Genomic DNA, 18530 nt, shown 5'->3' on the forward strand with positions numbered 1-18530 from the left:
AAGGCCAGACGTTGACATAAATCTCCCAAAAGCTGACATTGATGTTAAAGGACCTGGAATTGACATCACAACTCCTGATCTTGACATTGAGGGGCCTGAGGGGAAAATCAAAGGTCCCAAGTTCAAAATGCCTTCCATGTCTGGTCCAAAGATCTCTATGCCAGATGTTGACTTCAACCTGAAAGGTCCAAAACTGAAAGGTGATGTTGATGTGTCTGTTCCAAAAGTGGAAGGAGATATTAAAGCACCAAAAGTGGAAATTGAAGGCCCAGACCTTGAGGGTCCTGAGGGTGGTTTTAAGATGCCAAAGTTCAAAATGCCATCTTTTGGAATGAAGGGTCCAAAAGTGGAAGGCCCAGACGTTGACATAAATCTCCCAAAAGCTGACATTGATGTTAAAGGACCTGGAATTGACATCACAACTCCTGATCTTGACATTGAGGGGCCTGAGGGGAAAATCAAAGGTCCCAAGTTCAAAATGCCTTCCATGTCTGGTCCAAAGATCTCTATGCCAGATGTTGACTTCAACCTGAAAGGTCCAAAACTGAAAGGTGATGTTGATGTGTCTGTTCCAAAAGTGGAAGGAGATATTAAAGCACCAAAAGTGGAAATTGAAGGCCCAGACCTTGAGGGTCCTGAGGGTGGTTTTAAGATGCCAAAGTTCAAAATGCCATCTTTTGGAATGAAGGGTCCAAAAGTGGAAGGCCCAGATGTTGACATAAATCTCCCAAAAGCCGACATTGATGTTAAAGGACCTGGAATTGACATCAAAACTCCTGATCTTGACATTGAGGGGCCTGAGGGGAAAATCAAAGGTCCCAAGTTCAAAATGCCTTCCATGTCTGGTCCAAAGATCTCTATGCCAGATGTTGACTTCAACCTGAAAGGTCCAAAACTGAAAGGTGATGTTGATGTGTCTGTTCCAAAAGTGGAAGGAGATATTAAAGCACCAAAAGTGGAAATTGAAGGCCCAGACCTTGAGGGTCCTGAGGGTGGTTTTAAGATGCCAAAGTTCAAAATGCCATCTTTTGGAATGAAGGGTCCAAAAGTGGAAGGCCCAGACGTTGACATAAATCTCCCAAAAGCTGACATTGATGTTAAAGGACCTGGAATTGACATCAAAACTCCTGATCTTGACATTGAGGGGCCTGAGGGGAAAATCAAAGGTCCCAAGTTCAAAATGCCTTCCATGTCTGGTCCAAAGATCTCTATGCCAGATGTTGACTTCAACCTGAAAGGTCCAAAACTGAAAGGTGATGTTGATGTGTCTGTTCCAAAAGTGGAAGGAGATATTAAAGCACCAAAAGTGGAAATTGAAGGCCCAGACCTTGAGGGTCCTGAGGGTGGTTTTAAGATGCCAAAGTTCAAAATGCCATCTTTTGGAATGAAGGGTCCAAAAGTGGAAGGCCCAGACGTTGACATAAATCTCCCAAAAGCTGACATTGATGTTAAAGGACCTGGAATTGACATCAAAACTCCTGATCTTGACATTGAGGGGCCTGAGGGGAAAATCAAAGGTCCCAAGTTCAAAATGCCTTCCATGTCTGGTCCAAAGATCTCTATGCCAGATGTTGACTTCAACCTGAAAGGTCCAAAACTGAAAGGTGATGTTGATGTGTCTGTTCCAAAAGTGGAAGGAGATATTAAAGCACCAAAAGTGGAAATTGAAGGCCCAGACCTTGAGGGTCCTGAGGGTGGTTTTAAGATGCCAAAGTTCAAAATGCCATCTTTTGGAATGAAGGGTCCAAAAGTGGAAGGCCCAGATGTTGACATAAATCTCCCAAAAGCCGACATTGATGTTAAAGGACCTGGAATTGACATCAAAACTCCTGATCTTGACATTGAGGGGCCTGAGGGGAAAATCAAAGGTCCCAAGTTCAAAATGCCTTCCATGTCTGGTCCAAAGATCTCTATGCCAGATGTTGACTTCAACCTGAAAGGTCCAAAACTGAAAGGTGATGTTGATGTGTCTGTTCCAAAAGTTAAAGGAGACATTAAAGGACCAGAAGTTGATATCAAGGGCCCAGAACTTGACATTGAGGGTCCAGAGGGAAAAATCAAGGGATCCAAATTCAAGATGCCATCTATCTCCGGTCCAAAGATTTCTATGCCTGATGTTGACTTCAACCTGAAAGGTCCCAAACTCAAGGGTGATGTTGATGTGTCTATTCCAAAAGTTGAAGGAGATATTAAAGGGCCGAATGTTGAAATTGAAGGCCCAGACCTTGAGGGTCCTGAGGGTGGTTTTAAGATGCCAAAGATCAAAATGCCATCATTTGGATTCAAAGGTCCAAAAGTGGAGGGTCCAGATGTTGACATCAATCTCCCCAAAGCAGATGTTGATGTTAAAGGACCTGAAATTGACATCAAAACTCCTGATCTTGACATTGAAGGACCTGAAGGGAAAATTAAAGGTCCCAAGTTCAAAATGCCTTCCATATCTGGTCCAAAAATCTCTATGCCAGATGTTGACTTCAACCTGAAAGGTCCAAAACTCAAAGGTGATGTTGATGTGTCTGTTCCAAAAGTTGAAGGAGAATTTAAAACGCCTGATGTGGATATCAAGGGTCCAGAGCTTGATCTTGGGGGACCTGATGGAAAAATCAAGGGCCCCAAATTCAAGATGCCATCTATTGCTGGTCCAAAGGTTTCTATGCCTGATGTGGATTTTAACTTGAAAGGGCCAAAAATGAAAGGTGATGTTGACATCTCTCTTCCAAAAGTTGAAGGAGACATTAAAATGCCTGATGTGGATATCAAGGGGCCAGAACTTGACATGGAAGTACCTGAAGGAAAAATTAAGGGCCCAAAACTGAAGATTCCATCAGTATCTGGTCCTGAAGCTCCTAACATTGAGGTTAATATTCCAGAACCAAATGTGAAAAAGTCAAAGTTCAAGATGCCAAAATTTAAAATGCCAAAATTTGGTTTTAAGTCACCCAAAGGAGATATTGATGTTAGTGTGCCTAGTAGTGATGTCAGTATAAAATCACCAGACATTGACATCAAAACTCCTGATCTAGACATTGAGGGACCTGAAGGGAAAATCAAAGGTCCCAAGTTCAAAATGCCTTCTATGTCTGGTCCAAAGATCTCTATGCCAGATGTAGACTTCAACATGAAAAGTCCGAAAGTCAAGGGTGATATAGATGTCTCTGGACCCAAGATTGCAGGTGACATAAATGTTCCAAAAATGGACATTGAAGGTCCTGATGTTAATATAGAGGGCCCAGAAGGTGGCTTGAAGATGCCCAAGTTCAAAATGCCATCATTCGGACTCAAGGGCCCTAAAGTGGAAGGCCCAGATCTTGACATTAATCTCCCAAAAGCAGATGTTGATCTTAAAGGACCTGAAATTGACATCAAAACTCCTGATCTTGACATTGAGGGGCCTGAGGGGAAAATCAAAGGTCCCAAGTTCAAAATGCCTTCCATGTCTGGTCCAAAGATCTCTATGCCAGATGTAGACTTTAACCTGAAAGGTCCAAAACTCAAAGGTGATGTTGACATAAATGTTCCAAAAGTGGACATTGAAGGTCCTGATGTTAATATAGAGGGCCCAGAAGGTGGTTTTAAGATGCCAAAGATGAAAATGCCATCATTTGGACTCAAGGGTCCTAAAGTAGAAGGCCCAGATGTTGACATTAATCTCCCAAAAGCAGATGTTGATGTTAAAGGACCTGATATTGACTTTGAAACTCCTGATCTTGACATTGAGGGACCTGAGGGCAAAATCAAAGGTCCCAAGTTCAAAATGCCTTCCATATCTGGCCCAAAGATCTCTATGCCAGATGTTAACTTAAATCTTAAAAGCCCCAAAGTCAAAGGTGATATGGATGTTTCTGGACCGAAAATTGCAGGGGACATAAAGGCTCCAAAAGTGAACATTGAAGGTCCTGATGTTGATATAGAGGGCCCAGAAGGAGGCTTCAAGATGCCCAAAATAAAAATGCCATCATTTGGACTTAAAGGTCCCAAAATGGAGGGCCCAGATGTTGACATCAATTTCCCAAAAGCAGATGTTGATCTTAAAGGACCTAAAATGGACATCAAAACTCCTGATCTTGACATTGAGGGACCTGAAGGGAAAATCAAAGGTCCTAAGTTCAAAATGCCTTCTATATCTGGTCCAAACATCTCCATGCCAGATATAGACTTTAACCTAAAAGGTCCCAAACTCAAAGGTGATGTTGATGTTTCCGTTCCCAAATTGGAAGGAGATATTAAAGGTCCAAAAGTCAAGGGTGATATAGATGTCTCTGGGCCCAAGATTGAAGGTGACATAAAGGCTCCAAAATTGGACATTGAAGGTCCTGATGTTGATATAGAGGGTCCTGAGGGTGGTTTTAAGATGCCAAAGTTCAAAATGCCATCATTCGGACTCAAGGGTCCAAAAGTGGAGGGTCCAGATGTTGATGTGAAAATCCCTAAGGCTGATATTGAGGTTAAGGCACCAGATCTGGAAATTAAAGCTCCAGAGCTTGACATTGAAGGACCTGACGGAAAAATGAAGGGCCCCAAATTCAAGATGCCATCAATCTCCGGTCCAAAGATTTCCATGCCAGATGTTGACTTCAACCTGAAAGGACCAAAACTGAAAGGTGATGCTGATGTATCAGTTCCAAAAGTTAAAGGAGACATTAAAGCACCAGAAGTAGATATCAAGGGCCCAGAGCTTGACATTGATGGACCTGAGGGAAAAATCAAGGGCCCCAAATTTAAGATGCCATCTATCTCTGGTCCAAAGATTTCTATGCCAGATGTTGACTTCAACCTGAAAGGACCAAAACTGAAAGGTGATGCTGATGTGTCCATTCCTAAAGTGGAAGGAGATATTAAAGGACCAAAAGTTGAAATTGAAGGCCCAGACCTTGAGGGTCCTGAGGGTGGTTTTAAGATGCCAAAGATCAAAATGCCATCATTTGGATTTAAAGGTCCTAAAATTGAGGGCCCAGATGTTGACATCAATCTCCCAAAAGCAGATGTTGATGTTAAAGGACCTGAAATTGACATCAAAGCTCCTGATCTTGACATTGAGGGACCTGATGGGAAAATCAAAGGTCCCAAGTTCAAAATGCCTTCCATATCTGGTCCAAAGGTCTCTATGCCAGATGTTGACTTCAACCTGAAAGGTCCAAAATTCAAAGGTGATGTTGATGTTTCCATTCCAAAAGTGGAAGGAGATATTAAAGCACCAAAAGTAGAAATTGAAGGCCCAGACCTTGAAGGTCCTGAGGGTGGTTTTAAGATGCCAAAGTTCAAAATGCCATCATTTGGACACAAGGGTCCAAAAGTGGAGGGTCCAGATGTTGATGTAAAAATCCCTAAAGCTGATTTTGAGGTTAAGGTGCCAGATGTGGATATGAAGGCTCCAGAGCTTGACATTGAAGGACCTGAGGGAAACATCAAAGGCTCCAAATTCAAGATGCCATCAATCTCCGGTCCGAAGATTTCCATGCCAGATGTTGACTTCAACCTGAAAGGTCCAAAACTGAAAGGTGATGTTGATGTATCAGTTCCAAAAGTTAAAGGAGACATTAAAGCACCAGAAGTAGATATCAAGGGCCCAGAGCTTGACATTGAGGGACCTGAGGGAAAAATCAAGGGCCCCAAATTCAAGATGCCATCAGTCTCTGGTCCAAAGATTTCTATGCCAGATGTTGACTTTAACCTGAAAGGTCCAAAACTGAAAGGTGATGTTGACATGTCTGTTCCGAAATTGGAAGGAGATATTAAAGGACCGAAAGTTGAAATTGAAGGTCCAGACCTTGAGGGACCTGAGGGTGGTTTTAAGATGCCAAAGATCAAAATGCCATCATTTGGAATTAAAGGTCCCAAAGTGGAGGGCCCAGATTTTGACATCAGTCTCCCAAAAGCAGATGTTGATGTTAAAGGACCTGAAATTGACATCAAAACTCCTGATCTTGACATTGAGGGTCCTGAGGGGAAAATCAAAGGTCCCAAGTTCAAAATGCCTTCCATATCTGGTCCAAAGATCTCTATGCCTGATGTTAACTTAAATCTTAAAGGCCCCAAAGTCAAGGGTGATATGGATGTTTCTGGACCAAAGATTGCAGGGGAAATAAATGCTCCAAAAGTGGACATTGAAGGTCCTGATGTTAATATAGAGGGCCCAGAAGGTGGCTTGAAGATGCCCAAGTTCAAAATGCCATCATTCGGACTCAAGGGTCCTAAAGTGGAAGGCCCAGATCTTGACATTAATCTCCCAAAAGCAGATATTGATGTTAAAGGACCTGAAATTGACATCAAAACTCCTCATCTTGACATTGAGGGACCTGATGGGAAAATCAAAGGCCACAAATTCAAGATGCCATCTATCTCTGGTCCAAAGATTTCTATGCCAGATGTTGACTTCAACCTGAAAGGTCCAAAACTCAAGGGTGATGTTGATGTGTCTGTTCCAAAAGTGGAAGGAGATATTAAAGCACCAAAAGTGGAAATTGAAGGTCCAGACCTTGAGGGTCCTGAGGGTGGTTTTAAGATGCCAAAAATCAAAATGCCATCATTTGGACTTAAAGGTCCTAAAGTTGAGGGCGCGGATGTTGATATCAGTCTCCCAAAAGCAGATATTGATGTTAAAGGACCTGGAATGGACATTAGAACACCTGATCTTGACATTGAAGGACCTGAAGGGAAAATCAAAGGTCCCAAGTTCAAAATGCCTTCCACATCTGGTCCAAAGATCTCTATGCCAGATGTCAACTTAAATCTAAAAGGCCCTAAAGTCAAGGGTGATCTGGATGTTTCTGGACCAAAGATAACAGGTGACATAAATGCTCCAAAAGTGGACATTGAAGGTCCTGATGTTGATATACACGGCCCAGAAGGTGGAGTAAAAATGCCAAAAATCAAAATGCCATCATTTGGACTGAAAGGTCCTAAAGTGGATGGTCCAGATGTTGACATCAATCTCCCAAAAGCTGATTTTGATATCAGAGGACCTGAAATTGATGTTAATGCCCCTGATCTTGATATTGAGGGAACTGAGGTGGGTTTAAAACATGTTAAGTTCCCAAAATTTAAAGGGCCCAACTTTGGAGTAAAGTCTTCCGGTGGCAGTCTTTCAGTACCCGAAAAAGATATTAAGGCGAACCTTGATGTCAAAAGCCCTGATGTCAACATTAGTGGACCAGATGCAAACATCAAGGTGCCAAAAACAAAGAAGTCAAAATTTTCTCTTGGAGTTAAGAGCCCAAAATTGGATGCAGATATTCCTGATGCTGGTGGTAGTTTAGAAGGACCTGATATGAACATAGATGTGAAGGGAAAGAAAGGTAAATTCAAACTGACTAAAGGGAAAGGGAAGTCTAAAACCTTTGATGGTGATATGAAGACTGAAATTGTCAAGTTGGAGACAAATGAACCTGATGTACAGTTGAAGTCAACCAAAGTAAAGAAACCCTTTTTTGGAAAGTTACATTTTCCTGATGTAGAATTTGATATCAAATCTCCAAAAGTTAAAGGTAGTTTATCTGGTTCTGGAACTATAAAATCATCTGATATTGATTTGCCATCTGCAAGCCTTAAAGCTGACATTCAGACACCAGATGCTAGTTTGGACAGTCCAAATTTAAAAACAAAAGGGGAGAAAATAAAAATGCCAAAAATCAGCATCTCTGGCGCTAAATCAAAAACACCTGAACTGGATGTTAGAGGTGCAACATTGGATTCCCCAGATGTCAGTGTAGCAGGATCCGGCATTAATGGAAAAGGCAGTGTTAAAATGGATATGGGAGGAAAAATGCAAGATGTTGATTTGACATTGCCTTCTGTAAATGTCCGTGGTGTGGCTTTAGATGCTGATTCAAATCTCACTGAACAAAAAGGTGTAAAAGGGAGCATTGAAATACCAGGCTTTAATGTGAGGGGACAAAAGGTAGAGGCTGCAGGTGGGTTTGGCATGAAGTCAGATGCATCATTATCTGGGGTTGAGTACCAAGAAGGTAATGTAACCTTTCCAAGATGAAAATACCAAAATTTGGTGTTGCATTGCCTAAAGTAGAAGGGAGAGAGATGGGAGTAGATGTAGGTTCAGGTGAATTGTCTGCTGGTGCTAAAGTTAGTTCCCAAAATCTAGAAATGCAGAGCGCTGATATGAAAAGCAGTGGTGGAAAAGTGAAAGTCAAAATGCCAAAACTATTTGCCAAAACTAAATCTAAAGGTGGCAGTGCAGCTGATCTTACTGTTGAGGGAGATGATGCTGATCTTACAGCTAAAGGTGGTGCAAATGTGTCTAAGGAGTTGAGTCTTAGTTCTGGGGAATTGACAAGTGGCAAGTTGGCAGTAGAAGGAAGCTCTGGATTTAAAGTTTCACCAAAGAGTAAATCTGCCTCCCTTGACCTCTTCAAAAAATCACGACATCACTCATCCTCTATAAGTGATGAGGGAGGTTTAGCTTCCCCTGTTTCTACTGAAGGGCACTTAGAGGCTGAGGGTGGCAACATTTCAATAGATGCTGGAGAAACAAAGGTTAAAGGCAAAAAAGGAAAGTTGAAGTTTGCTACAATTGGAGGTTTTAGCTCAAAAAGTAAAGGTTCATATGAAGTGACAGATGAAAGTGAGGTTAGGATTGAGGGTGCTGGTGGAATTGCTCAGCCTTTAAAGAAGTCCAGAATGTCATCGTCATCTAGCAGTGATAGTGGTTCAAAAGGTAGTTTTCGGTTCCCACAACTCGAAATTGCCGTTTCGCAAAAGAAATAGTTTTTATACTAGTATCTATACACAATACATTCACATAAACTATCTTTTTTTTTTTTTTTTTTCTCAGTCTAAATGACTATGTAAATCTGTCTTTCATTTAAACAATAGTGCACTGTTTCATCAATTTCCACAAATGTCCTTTACAGGAATTGATATTTTTTGAATCACAATTTAACTGTAAATAAGAGAAATCTGTTATGTAATTTTAATTCTTTTGTTTTGTAGATAGGAAATACAAGTCCAATCCAGCAATGTGTGTAGTTAATATAAAAAGTTCTGCATCCAACTTTGAGTTGTCATCTGATAACTTGTTATATTTTTGTACCTTTTGAAAGTTTTGGGTCTCTTGTCCTTTCTAAAATTGTCTGGATACATTTACACACAAGAGGCATGATTTTAGTTACATTTGAAAAGATTTTATGACTTCAGCTTCATTTATATAATTAGTGATGTTATCATATGTACTCATCACAGATGAATAACTAATTTCAGCAGTGATAAACCAGATATCATTTGTAAGCACAATGAAGTTTAATGGCTGTACAAACTGTAAATAAATTGATTCAAAATAGATACATGGGATAACATAACGTTGTCTTCCAAATAATATGACAGTTCAGATATTATGGAATTTATACAGAGATTATAATCTTCTAAAGTATTTATATCTAAGACTGTCTTTTTCAGTGATTGATTGAATCTTTTTAAATGCACACCAGCACTGTTACTTGCTTTGATTTTTAATGGTTTCTAAGGCATTTTTTTCTTGGTTATATCTTCCACATTTCTTTACATCCAGTTGACTCTCTCTCTTCCTCTCACTAAATTTATGAAATGTCGTGCTGTCATGTGGTGATATAACTACAGGAATGCTAATGCCAATGGTTAAACATTAATATTTTGAAAAGGCATAAATGTGCATTGCCCTTGTAAATAATGGGACATTTAGGCTTCGAGTTTCTAACTCTTTTTCTTGTATCAGTTGCAAAAAATCTAAATAAAGTGATCAACCCTCAACTTGTTTGTGCTGAATGTAACTCTTTTCATTCAAATCCTATGTATTGTAATGTAAAACTGTAAAACCGCACATAGAACTGTTTTGCTGGAAAATTAACTTTAGCGTTAATGTCGTTGATTGCCTAAAAATAAGATTACATTCATTCAACTCTGTTGAATCTTACCATTGTGCTTTTAGCTTTCTATGAATACTTTGATAGGAGCCAACACCAAGAAAACAGGAAATGGGCTTTCCTGTCCTGGTTCTTCAAATCATTACTAAGGAAGGAAATGATCAGGAAATTCCTTTGAGGGAGGAAAATGTGGTTTGTTTTGTATGCAAATATTCGTTAGCAGAACTGGGATGAGAAAAGAAAACGGCATGCATTCTATAGTTAACTTGAAATCGATGACAAGGAACTTATAAGCTGAAAGGAATACAGGCAAAAACCATAATTTTTCTTATTTAATTGGAAAGGTAAGTCATATGATTCTATTACAATGCATTGCTACTGAAATTACAAGAAACTGAAGTGATTAGGGTGGATTTCTTTTGTCTTTGAACATGTTTCTGAGGCAGTGTTATGCTGTTTTATGCATTTGGGTTGATTTTCAAATTCCCAATTTTTAGTGAACCCGGTCACTCCAGGTGTGTCAAATTTTACATGAGAGAATATTTTACAAAATTTATTAAATTAAACTGGTTTCCAATTTGTGTGCTTGGCATGATATTCTTGTTTAATCCCAATAAATGCCTTTTTGTAGATCAAAGCCTTGAGAAGAAGACAATTTTGACAGGAGGAGAAACTACATAGTACTATAATAATTATAAATGAAAATGCTTGTTTTAAAAAACTATTAACAGTGCAAAATGACCAGTGGGTTAAGGGCCAGTGTGTTTGTAGTGTTGTTCAACACTAAATGCTCCTTGTAGTTGTATATAGAATTATGAGGTATGTAGGTAGAAAGAATATACTATCTTTTTCCAGTAAGACACATGTTTGTGGATAATACAGCGAGCAACAGTCTAGGCTTATGTCTCTTGTATCAAAGAGGACGCAAACAGATGGTGTCCTTGACTCCTACAGGAATAAGAGGTTAGACTTTGCATTTATTTCAGTTCATACTGGTTTTATAGCGACCCATACAGCAAATATACAATTTATGATGGAATTCTTAAACTAAATAATCAGCATTATATGTCTTTCTTAGTCAATCCTCTTTTCCAAGAATGTATTTAGTATATGAACTTCAGACACTTAGAGCTCTTTGAGGATGGAATGACAGATTTAAAACATGTCATGCAATGGCGATGTGTTCAAGTAATGATGATAAGAAAAATATTAAAAGCACATTGCATACATAAAAAGGCTGATATGGCCCTTCTATAGCTTAAGTCTAAAATTTTGGATATACCAGAAAAATTTGCCATATAAATCTATGCAGCTCAAAAATGATTTGGTTTGCTCTTGCTGCTATCATATTTAGTATGGATTTAAATTCTTTGATAAATTTTCAACCTCACTGTTTAGTCATGGATCCCTAAATCTATGTATATACTGTATAAGATTAATTGTTGGAGCTTGAACATATTATTTTCAAGCTATCTAAAATGTTACATTCAAGCCTGTAATTAGTCTAATTGGCCAAGATGACTGTGCATTTATCTTTTTAATATTTAGAAACTGATTTCTATTTATCTACTGTGCTATTGGTTCATGGTCATATTAAGGTAGAGCTGCCTATTATGATATTAACACAAAGTAATATGTAATATTTTACTCAAACATAGCTATTTTTCTTAAAAAAGAAAAAACGGCTTCAGAAGGACATCATGGAATAATTGTATAGGTTAACATTATTCACCCAGACTACCCATCATTACAGTGTAGCTTCAAATGAGATTAGTTTGTGCATCCAAAGGAAATTCATCCATCCTACATGCCCTCCACCCCCCTGCTGTTCACTGCTTACGTAATGCATCAAGGTACAGAAATTTCTAAAACATACAGGGTGCTGGTAATTAAACAGTCTCACACAGCTGGGGTGAGAACGTCTGGATGACAGAATTCTCACCAAAAATGTTTAGATTCACTAGCAATGGCTTAATTTTACAAATTTGCTGTAGTACTTTGTGCATTGCACAGATATGAAGATTCTTTCAAAACCTGATCTCATGCTTTCATTACAGTTAAGTGTTTTCAGCCCACTTTATCGTTGTTTCAGAACACAAGATATGCAGTGAGAACATTTGGTTTAATTTGCTTTAATTTGGTATACAGTGTGATCTTTCAATTTAGTGTTTTTAATAATATAGTTCATTCAGTAGCAAACAATGCAAGGTTAATGTTACAAATTACCCTTGTTACTGAAATAATTACAGTAATACAGGCTATCAACAGTAGAACAAAGCTCGGAAACAATAAGATTGCCATCTAAATTAAAAACAAAAAGTTAACACTTTACAATCAGGTTCCATTTTTAAACATTATTTAACAAGATTAACAAACAAATTAACAATGAAAAAAAATAACTAATGTTAATTTCAACATTTACTAGCACATTATTAAAATTAAAAGTTGTATCTGTTATATTATTTAATGGACCTGCGTTAACGTGAACTAACAATGCATAGTTGTATTTTATTGTAAAAATGTATTGCTCATTGTTAGTTAATGCATAAAAAAAAGCATAATTGGTACTTCTTTGATGATTTGGTGCATATTACCTTAAAACAATATCTATCACTCTCTCCCTTTTTTTCTTTTAATGTTTTGATTTGCAAATTTGGCTGAGGTTCAGCGCCCCTCCACCACACTTGGGAATGAAGCAAAGGGAGCCTTCTCACCAAAACAGATACCATAAAGGATGATGGTATCCATATTTTCAGCATAACAATAGAACCATGAACTGAAGGCACTGCACATGAATAAATCATTGACTGTATCGGCAGTATAAGACCAGCAATCTTTGGAAACAAACAGAGACAATGAGCAATATGATGCACACTGCAGTGCATTTAGATCCACCTTTTCCATATAGGACAGGATAAACAACCTCAGCTATAGAAAATGAATTAATGTTATCACATCCCCGTGTGCAAACATCAGTAAATATTAACATTGTGATTTTTTTTTTTTTTTTTTTTTTTTTTACTTCATATGTATTTCAAGGAGGACACAGGATTTTATTTTTGTCTCTTTTTTCAGTTTGTGTTGTATTCAAAAAAATAATCAGTTAAAAACAATATAATCAATTGGTACCATCGCCAAATCTTAAGCAAAATAGTTTTAACATTTAACATTGGTTAGGTTATTGTGTTCAAAGTGCAAAGACTGTTTTAGATACTTCTGAAAGACATATATATATATATATATATATATATATATATATATATATATATATATATATATATATATATATAGGTTTCTCGATATACAGCATTCTTGTTGCGATTTAAAAGCATAGTAGAAAGTCACATACTGTAGACATTTCCTGAACATTTACTTGACACGAAACACTGACTAGTGCCGCAACAAAGAAGTCAAAACAGTGATACTCTTTGGTGTTTATCTGTCACTATGGCTTGAGACAGACAGTGAGAGAATAATTTTTCTGCATGGTTTCCTCCTTCGTTGAGAGGCTAAGACTGTCTCCCTCGGGATCCCATCAGATTGGGGGGGACTGTGTGAGAAGACATGTCTATGTGCATGCGTGAGCGAAAGAGAGAGAGAGAGAGAGAGAGCTGGAGCGAGGGAAAGAGCATGTGTGTGCACACATAAAGGAAAGGGGCAGAGTGTGAGTGCAGATGATGCTGCTCGTGGAAGGAGATGTTGCTGGTTTTGGCTTTCGTTCCTGTGCTACAAGATTTTCCCCACTAAGGTTTGACCTCTGCGTCCTGTCAGTTTGGCACCTAACCTTCTCGGGTAAGAGCTGTTCATTATTTGCTGCTGGAATCAGAGCAGGTTGCTGTAAACGGTCCTCATTTTTTTGTGTTGTGTGTGTGTCGTATGTGCAGAGAGATACAGAACGACAAAGGGAAGGGAGGAGGGTGGAACAGGCAGAGGATATCATGTGTGTGCTATAACTAAGGACAAGGAGCAGACAGAGTTGGAGAAGAGGGGAAATAAGACACAAGGCAGAAGCTGCAGACATCGTCCATTTATTGGCCAGAACCGGCAACAAAGACAAACGAGGTAAAGCCTCTGAAGCCGAGACTCAGACGTTCTGCCTCGTTATTCCTCGGATTCCATGTGCCACTGGCATCGCATCGAGGGCGAATAGGATGTCTGTGTCTGGAAAAAAGGAGTTTGATGTGAAGCAGATCCTCAGGCTCCGCTGGCGCTGGTTCAGCCACAGCACTCAAACCTCAGCAGGGAATGGGGGCTATATCCAACAGGAAGGTTTCGACCACCGGGGAACACCGGTCCGGCTGAAGAGTCACTCCCGGGACAGAGGAGGACTTCGCAAGAGCAACAGCCCCGTGCACAGCATTCTGGCTCCGAACCCTGGACCCACACCTGTTTATGTCAGGCCGGGCAATCAATCATGGCACCAGCAAAACATCATCCAGCACCTCCAAGCTAGCGAGGAGCTTCCCAAGAGCAACTCACCTTGCAGTGCCAGGAAAGAGGAGGCGAAGAGCAGTCATGAGGATGTGAAGAGCAACCCGGAGGATCCCTCTGAAGAGGAAGCCACAGAGAGGTAAAAAAAAAAAACAAAAAAAAAAAGAGCACAGTGCAGAAATAGACCTGTAAATAGACCAGATGTGTGAAGAGGTGCCTGCTGCTGTCAGCTAACACATTCAGGTTGGAAGCAGCTAAGTTTTGCCTGTAGGCATAAAAGACATGGGGTTTTTAGATGAAAATCCTATTTTTGCCCTTCATGCTGTAATGAAAACAGACAGTACGTTGCTGAGAGATGAGCGAGGTGTTATTTTGGCACAGAGTGGATTTACGGTAAGCCCCAGGGAGCGTCAGGATTGAGCACAAGTACAGTATTTAACTGTCACTTTATTTGAGCTCATTACGCCAGTGAAATTCGCTCACAAATGACAGTTTGTTTTATTTTCATTCGCTGTGTTGCCAGTGCTTAGGTCGACCGCTTACACGTTGGTTTGGTCTTCGGAGAATATCATTTTTCAATCAACTCCACCGTTGCAGCTGCCACCACTGCTCACCTGGGGATAGTTCATTCACATGGCATACGGGTTGTAGAAGCACAGCTCTGAAATATCCACAGATAAATTATTCATCAAGCAGACATCTCACAAAACACAGAGGAAAACATAGAGGCGTCTGGATTTAGCTGGCAGCATAACACATTCTGTAAGCCGTGAGGTGGTTCGCTCTTCATTTTCGCAGCGTGCATTTTCATAACCTGAAGCAGGAATATTTCACGGCACGTTAATGCATGCATCCTCCGACTTATAAATGTTACAGAGAGGATACCATTACATCAGAGGCCATTGACGCAAAGGCTATAAATTTGGGGAGGGCAACAGGAGGAATTATCTTTAGTGGGGATGATATTTACACATCAGTGCAGTTCAGAGAAAGAGAACATTTAATTTGCTTGCTCCGATCGATCGAAATTTATGAGATTATAAAGCCCTACATCCACAGATGCTTTCAATTCACATCTTAAGCGCTGGATGTTTAGAAGAGAAAGATCTTGTTTTTTTCCACAGAGAAGCTAATGTCACCGTAGAGAAAGGCAGGAAGTAGATTAGGAAGTGGAGAAACTGACCCACACTAAAAGATGATGTCATGAGAGAGAAAAACAAAACCACAGTCTTTTCTAAAGAAATGTGCCCACATAAAGTGCATCATATTCTACACCTGATCAACAGTTATAGTCATTTATGCCTATAAAACCTAAGTTTATATACAGTCAAACCAAAATTTATTCAGACCCTTTGAACATTTCATTCATTAATTCAATTTATTCACTCTAGTTTAAAAAAATGTCAATAAAATATGACAAGATCTCAGAGTTAAACTGTGTCAGAAAAAAAATAATCTTAATTATGTCAGATAACACTTAAGCAAAACATGGTCGGTAATTTTTGGTCCCAATTTATTATAAATTTTCCACTGTATGAAGAGCAGTTTGCTTTATTTTGCTATCCTCACTTAGTGTCCTGCACCCAGTATATCAAAAATATCAAAAATGTCTGAATAATTTTTGGTTTGACTGTATAAGCACATAAGGCTATAACTGTTCAAATGTTTGTGACGAAATTTCCTTTAAATTTAAAGCTAAATTAAGAATAATATATTTGTACTTGCTCATTAAAGTGTGTCAAGTGATTCAAAGATGTACTGTAAACAAATCAATATCATGATGTGCTGATTAAACATAATTAATCACATATATCAATACTAGCTGAGAAATGCACCCTAATGATAATATAAACATTACATAATTGTGAAGCTAAGTAAAAAATTTTAGAATACAAGATTTTGTTTTTTATGATTAATAGAGTTAATATCAGTATATTTTAAGAGATGTTTACGCAAAACATGTTATCGCATTAAATTTCCAATATTTTTAGTCTGCAATACATGCATAAATATAGACTTACATCCTGTTTTTTTTCCCCATTTAGTAGCAGTACAGAGATTTTTTAACGTGTGAATGTTTATTTAGGCCTATTCTTGCTTGCCTGTAGTCATAGCTGTAGCTGGACTGATTGCAGATTCAAAAATACATGCTTTTACATGGGTCAGAGGGCATTAAATACATTATTTTTCCTTCTTTTTTAAAATTATTTATACTGTATTAACATAGATGGCCATGGGTTTGTGACATCCACTGAAGCGCTGCTATATCTCCTGCTATTCGCACATCTCTAATGGATATTTACAAGTCTATCAATATTTTAGTGTGTGGTTTTGGCCTTTTATCTTTTAACAGTATGGTATAAAAATCAATTCAGGTCAAAGACAATAAATAAAACAGGTAAATCTGGCAAAAGTATTCCTTATTGAGCAATCTTCACGTCAGTCTTATCCACATTGCTTTATATACACAAGACATGAGCTCTCAAACACCTTTTTTGACCCTTTAAAAGCTTATGTTAATTACTTTGCTGGTCTGAAAGCTTTCTTAGTGTTGTTAACCTTGTCCACTGATTGATATGGTCTTTTGAACTTAAGTACCATGACTTCATTCTTCATCTACCATAGAAAAGATCTATCTTCAGAGCAACATGACATTAGCTGCAACAAATTGCAAATGTAGTCTTATACACTAGAAAATGATATTTAATGCCTGAAAATGAACTGCTATGATTTCATGAGTACCTCAGTGAGGTGTTGTGTTATGAATATTTAATCAGAGAATTAGATATAAACAAAAGAGATTCGATCCCTTAAGACACCCTAATCATGTGCTTTAAATTATCATACCTCAGAACCTCTAGGAATACAATGATACATCTGCTGTTACATTTGTTTGTTATTCTGTGTTTTTCTTCCCCGTCCTTTTATCACTTTTCATTTAGTATGCGTAAATAAAGCATAAATTTGCCTTATGGCACAATGTGATGGAAATGAGGCCTTTAATGTGCCTCTAGACTAGTGATTGTGTTGTGCATCTCTGTGTGTGAGTTAATAGTGAGATCAGATCAAGTTCCCAATCGCACATTTTTACCCAAAAGGGAAAAAAAAAAAAAAAAATTAATTGGTTATTCATTTTATTGCCCTGTATGTCATTCACGAACAGGAGGTGGTAATGCATTAATAGAGTGCAATCATAAAGCAGAACAAGAGAATATGCATGTAAAATGAATTGGATGTAAATATTCGTACTCATTATTTGGTCTCAGGTTATGAAAATCATTTAAACACAGAAATGTTCCATACTTATCATTATCATGGTGTAACGATTAGGTTTGCGGCTTCCCGTTTCCGTTTTCTGTCCTCTCTACATTGGCACTGCTAATAAAAATGATAAAAAGGCCAAGAAAGATTCTGTATTGACATGCAATGTCTCAAAACAAATGCACAATTATGTTAGCATTTATATATATTCATATTAAATACATTACTAGGAGAGGTGCCAAACGTGTCATGCCTAATATAGTGTGAGCTATATAAAATGTAAGCTATATTCATCTGAAATAACATTCACAGATTTCATTACCAGTAAAACGTCAAACCGGTGGAACGTCAAAAATTTGTGAGGCAGCCAAGGCAGTAATGAATAAAATATTTTAGGGAAGAAATTAATCTGGATTCAGCCTAGGAGCTGTATCACTATGGGAATTGATGAAAACTGCTGAATACTATGTTTAGAATGTTTCTCGATCTTCTGTAACATCAAGGCTGCAGACCTGCTCATCATAAATAATTCAGAGGGATTGATGAAATATCCATCTTTTTTAGTATTATTTGTTCAAACAGAAAGGGAGATGAAGAGGCATATAATATTTACTGAAATTACAGAGGTCATGGTTATTTTGTAATGATGATCTGAAGTTAGGCTAAGCAGAAATGAGTGACTTTTCAAATTATATTCTTTTACAACTATTTATTTGTAGTAATCTAAATGGCTCTATGAATAAAGTTTAGAAATTGACATTAATGTGATGTGATGATGTTTTTCATTCAGTTTTACACCAAAACTGGAGATTGTAAATATATACTAACAAAAACGTCCTTTTGCTATCGTTCAATATGCACTCATCTTACTAAATCTAACATGTAGAATCTTTAGTTATAAATGTAGATGGGCTTTTAAACTATAGGCCTATTTACTACAATAGACACTCATTTAGAATAAATTCATATTTCTGTAAAACGTCTGTT

The 18530-nt window shown here is 38.2% G+C and overlaps 2 protein-coding genes and 1 long non-coding RNA gene across 4 annotated transcripts in view; 2 read left to right on the forward strand and 1 right to left on the reverse strand.

The window, feature by feature from the left end:
• ahnak (AHNAK nucleoprotein) overlaps nt 1-9738 on the forward strand; it is a 33267-nt gene extending 23529 nt beyond the window's left edge. The window contains 2 exon segments of the mRNA XM_048177035.1: nt 3-7979; nt 7982-9738. Coding sequence (XP_048032992.1) covers nt 3-7979; nt 7982-8721 — 8717 coding nt within the window. The 3' untranslated portion in view covers nt 8722-9738.
• A 138-nt stretch (nt 9739-9876) lies between these two features.
• Nucleotides 9877-18530, forward strand: part of klhl4 (kelch-like family member 4) — a 48736-nt gene continuing 40082 nt past the window's right edge. The window contains exons 1-2 of one of the 2 annotated variants that reach the window (XM_048177036.1): nt 13141-13643; nt 13736-14421. In XM_048177036.1, coding sequence (XP_048032993.1) covers nt 14003-14421 — 419 coding nt within the window. In that variant the 5' untranslated portion in view covers nt 13141-13643; nt 13736-14002. Of the gene's footprint in view, nt 10196-13140; nt 13644-13735; nt 14422-18530 lie in introns of those variants that run through there. The other variant, XM_048177037.1, reaches the window with a different exon arrangement.
• LOC125259408 overlaps nt 14109-18530 on the reverse strand; it is a 121127-nt gene continuing 116705 nt past the window's right edge. Inside the window, exons 2-3 of the long non-coding RNA XR_007182791.1 lie at nt 14331-14399; nt 14109-14237 (exon numbers count right to left, since the gene is read on the reverse strand). This is a non-coding gene — a long non-coding RNA (uncharacterized LOC125259408). The remainder of the gene's footprint in view (nt 14238-14330; nt 14400-18530) is intronic.

This window comes from Megalobrama amblycephala, linkage group LG23, assembly GCF_018812025.1.
Source record: "Megalobrama amblycephala isolate DHTTF-2021 linkage group LG23, ASM1881202v1, whole genome shotgun sequence".
Lineage (NCBI taxonomy): Eukaryota > Metazoa > Chordata > Actinopteri > Cypriniformes > Xenocyprididae > Megalobrama > Megalobrama amblycephala.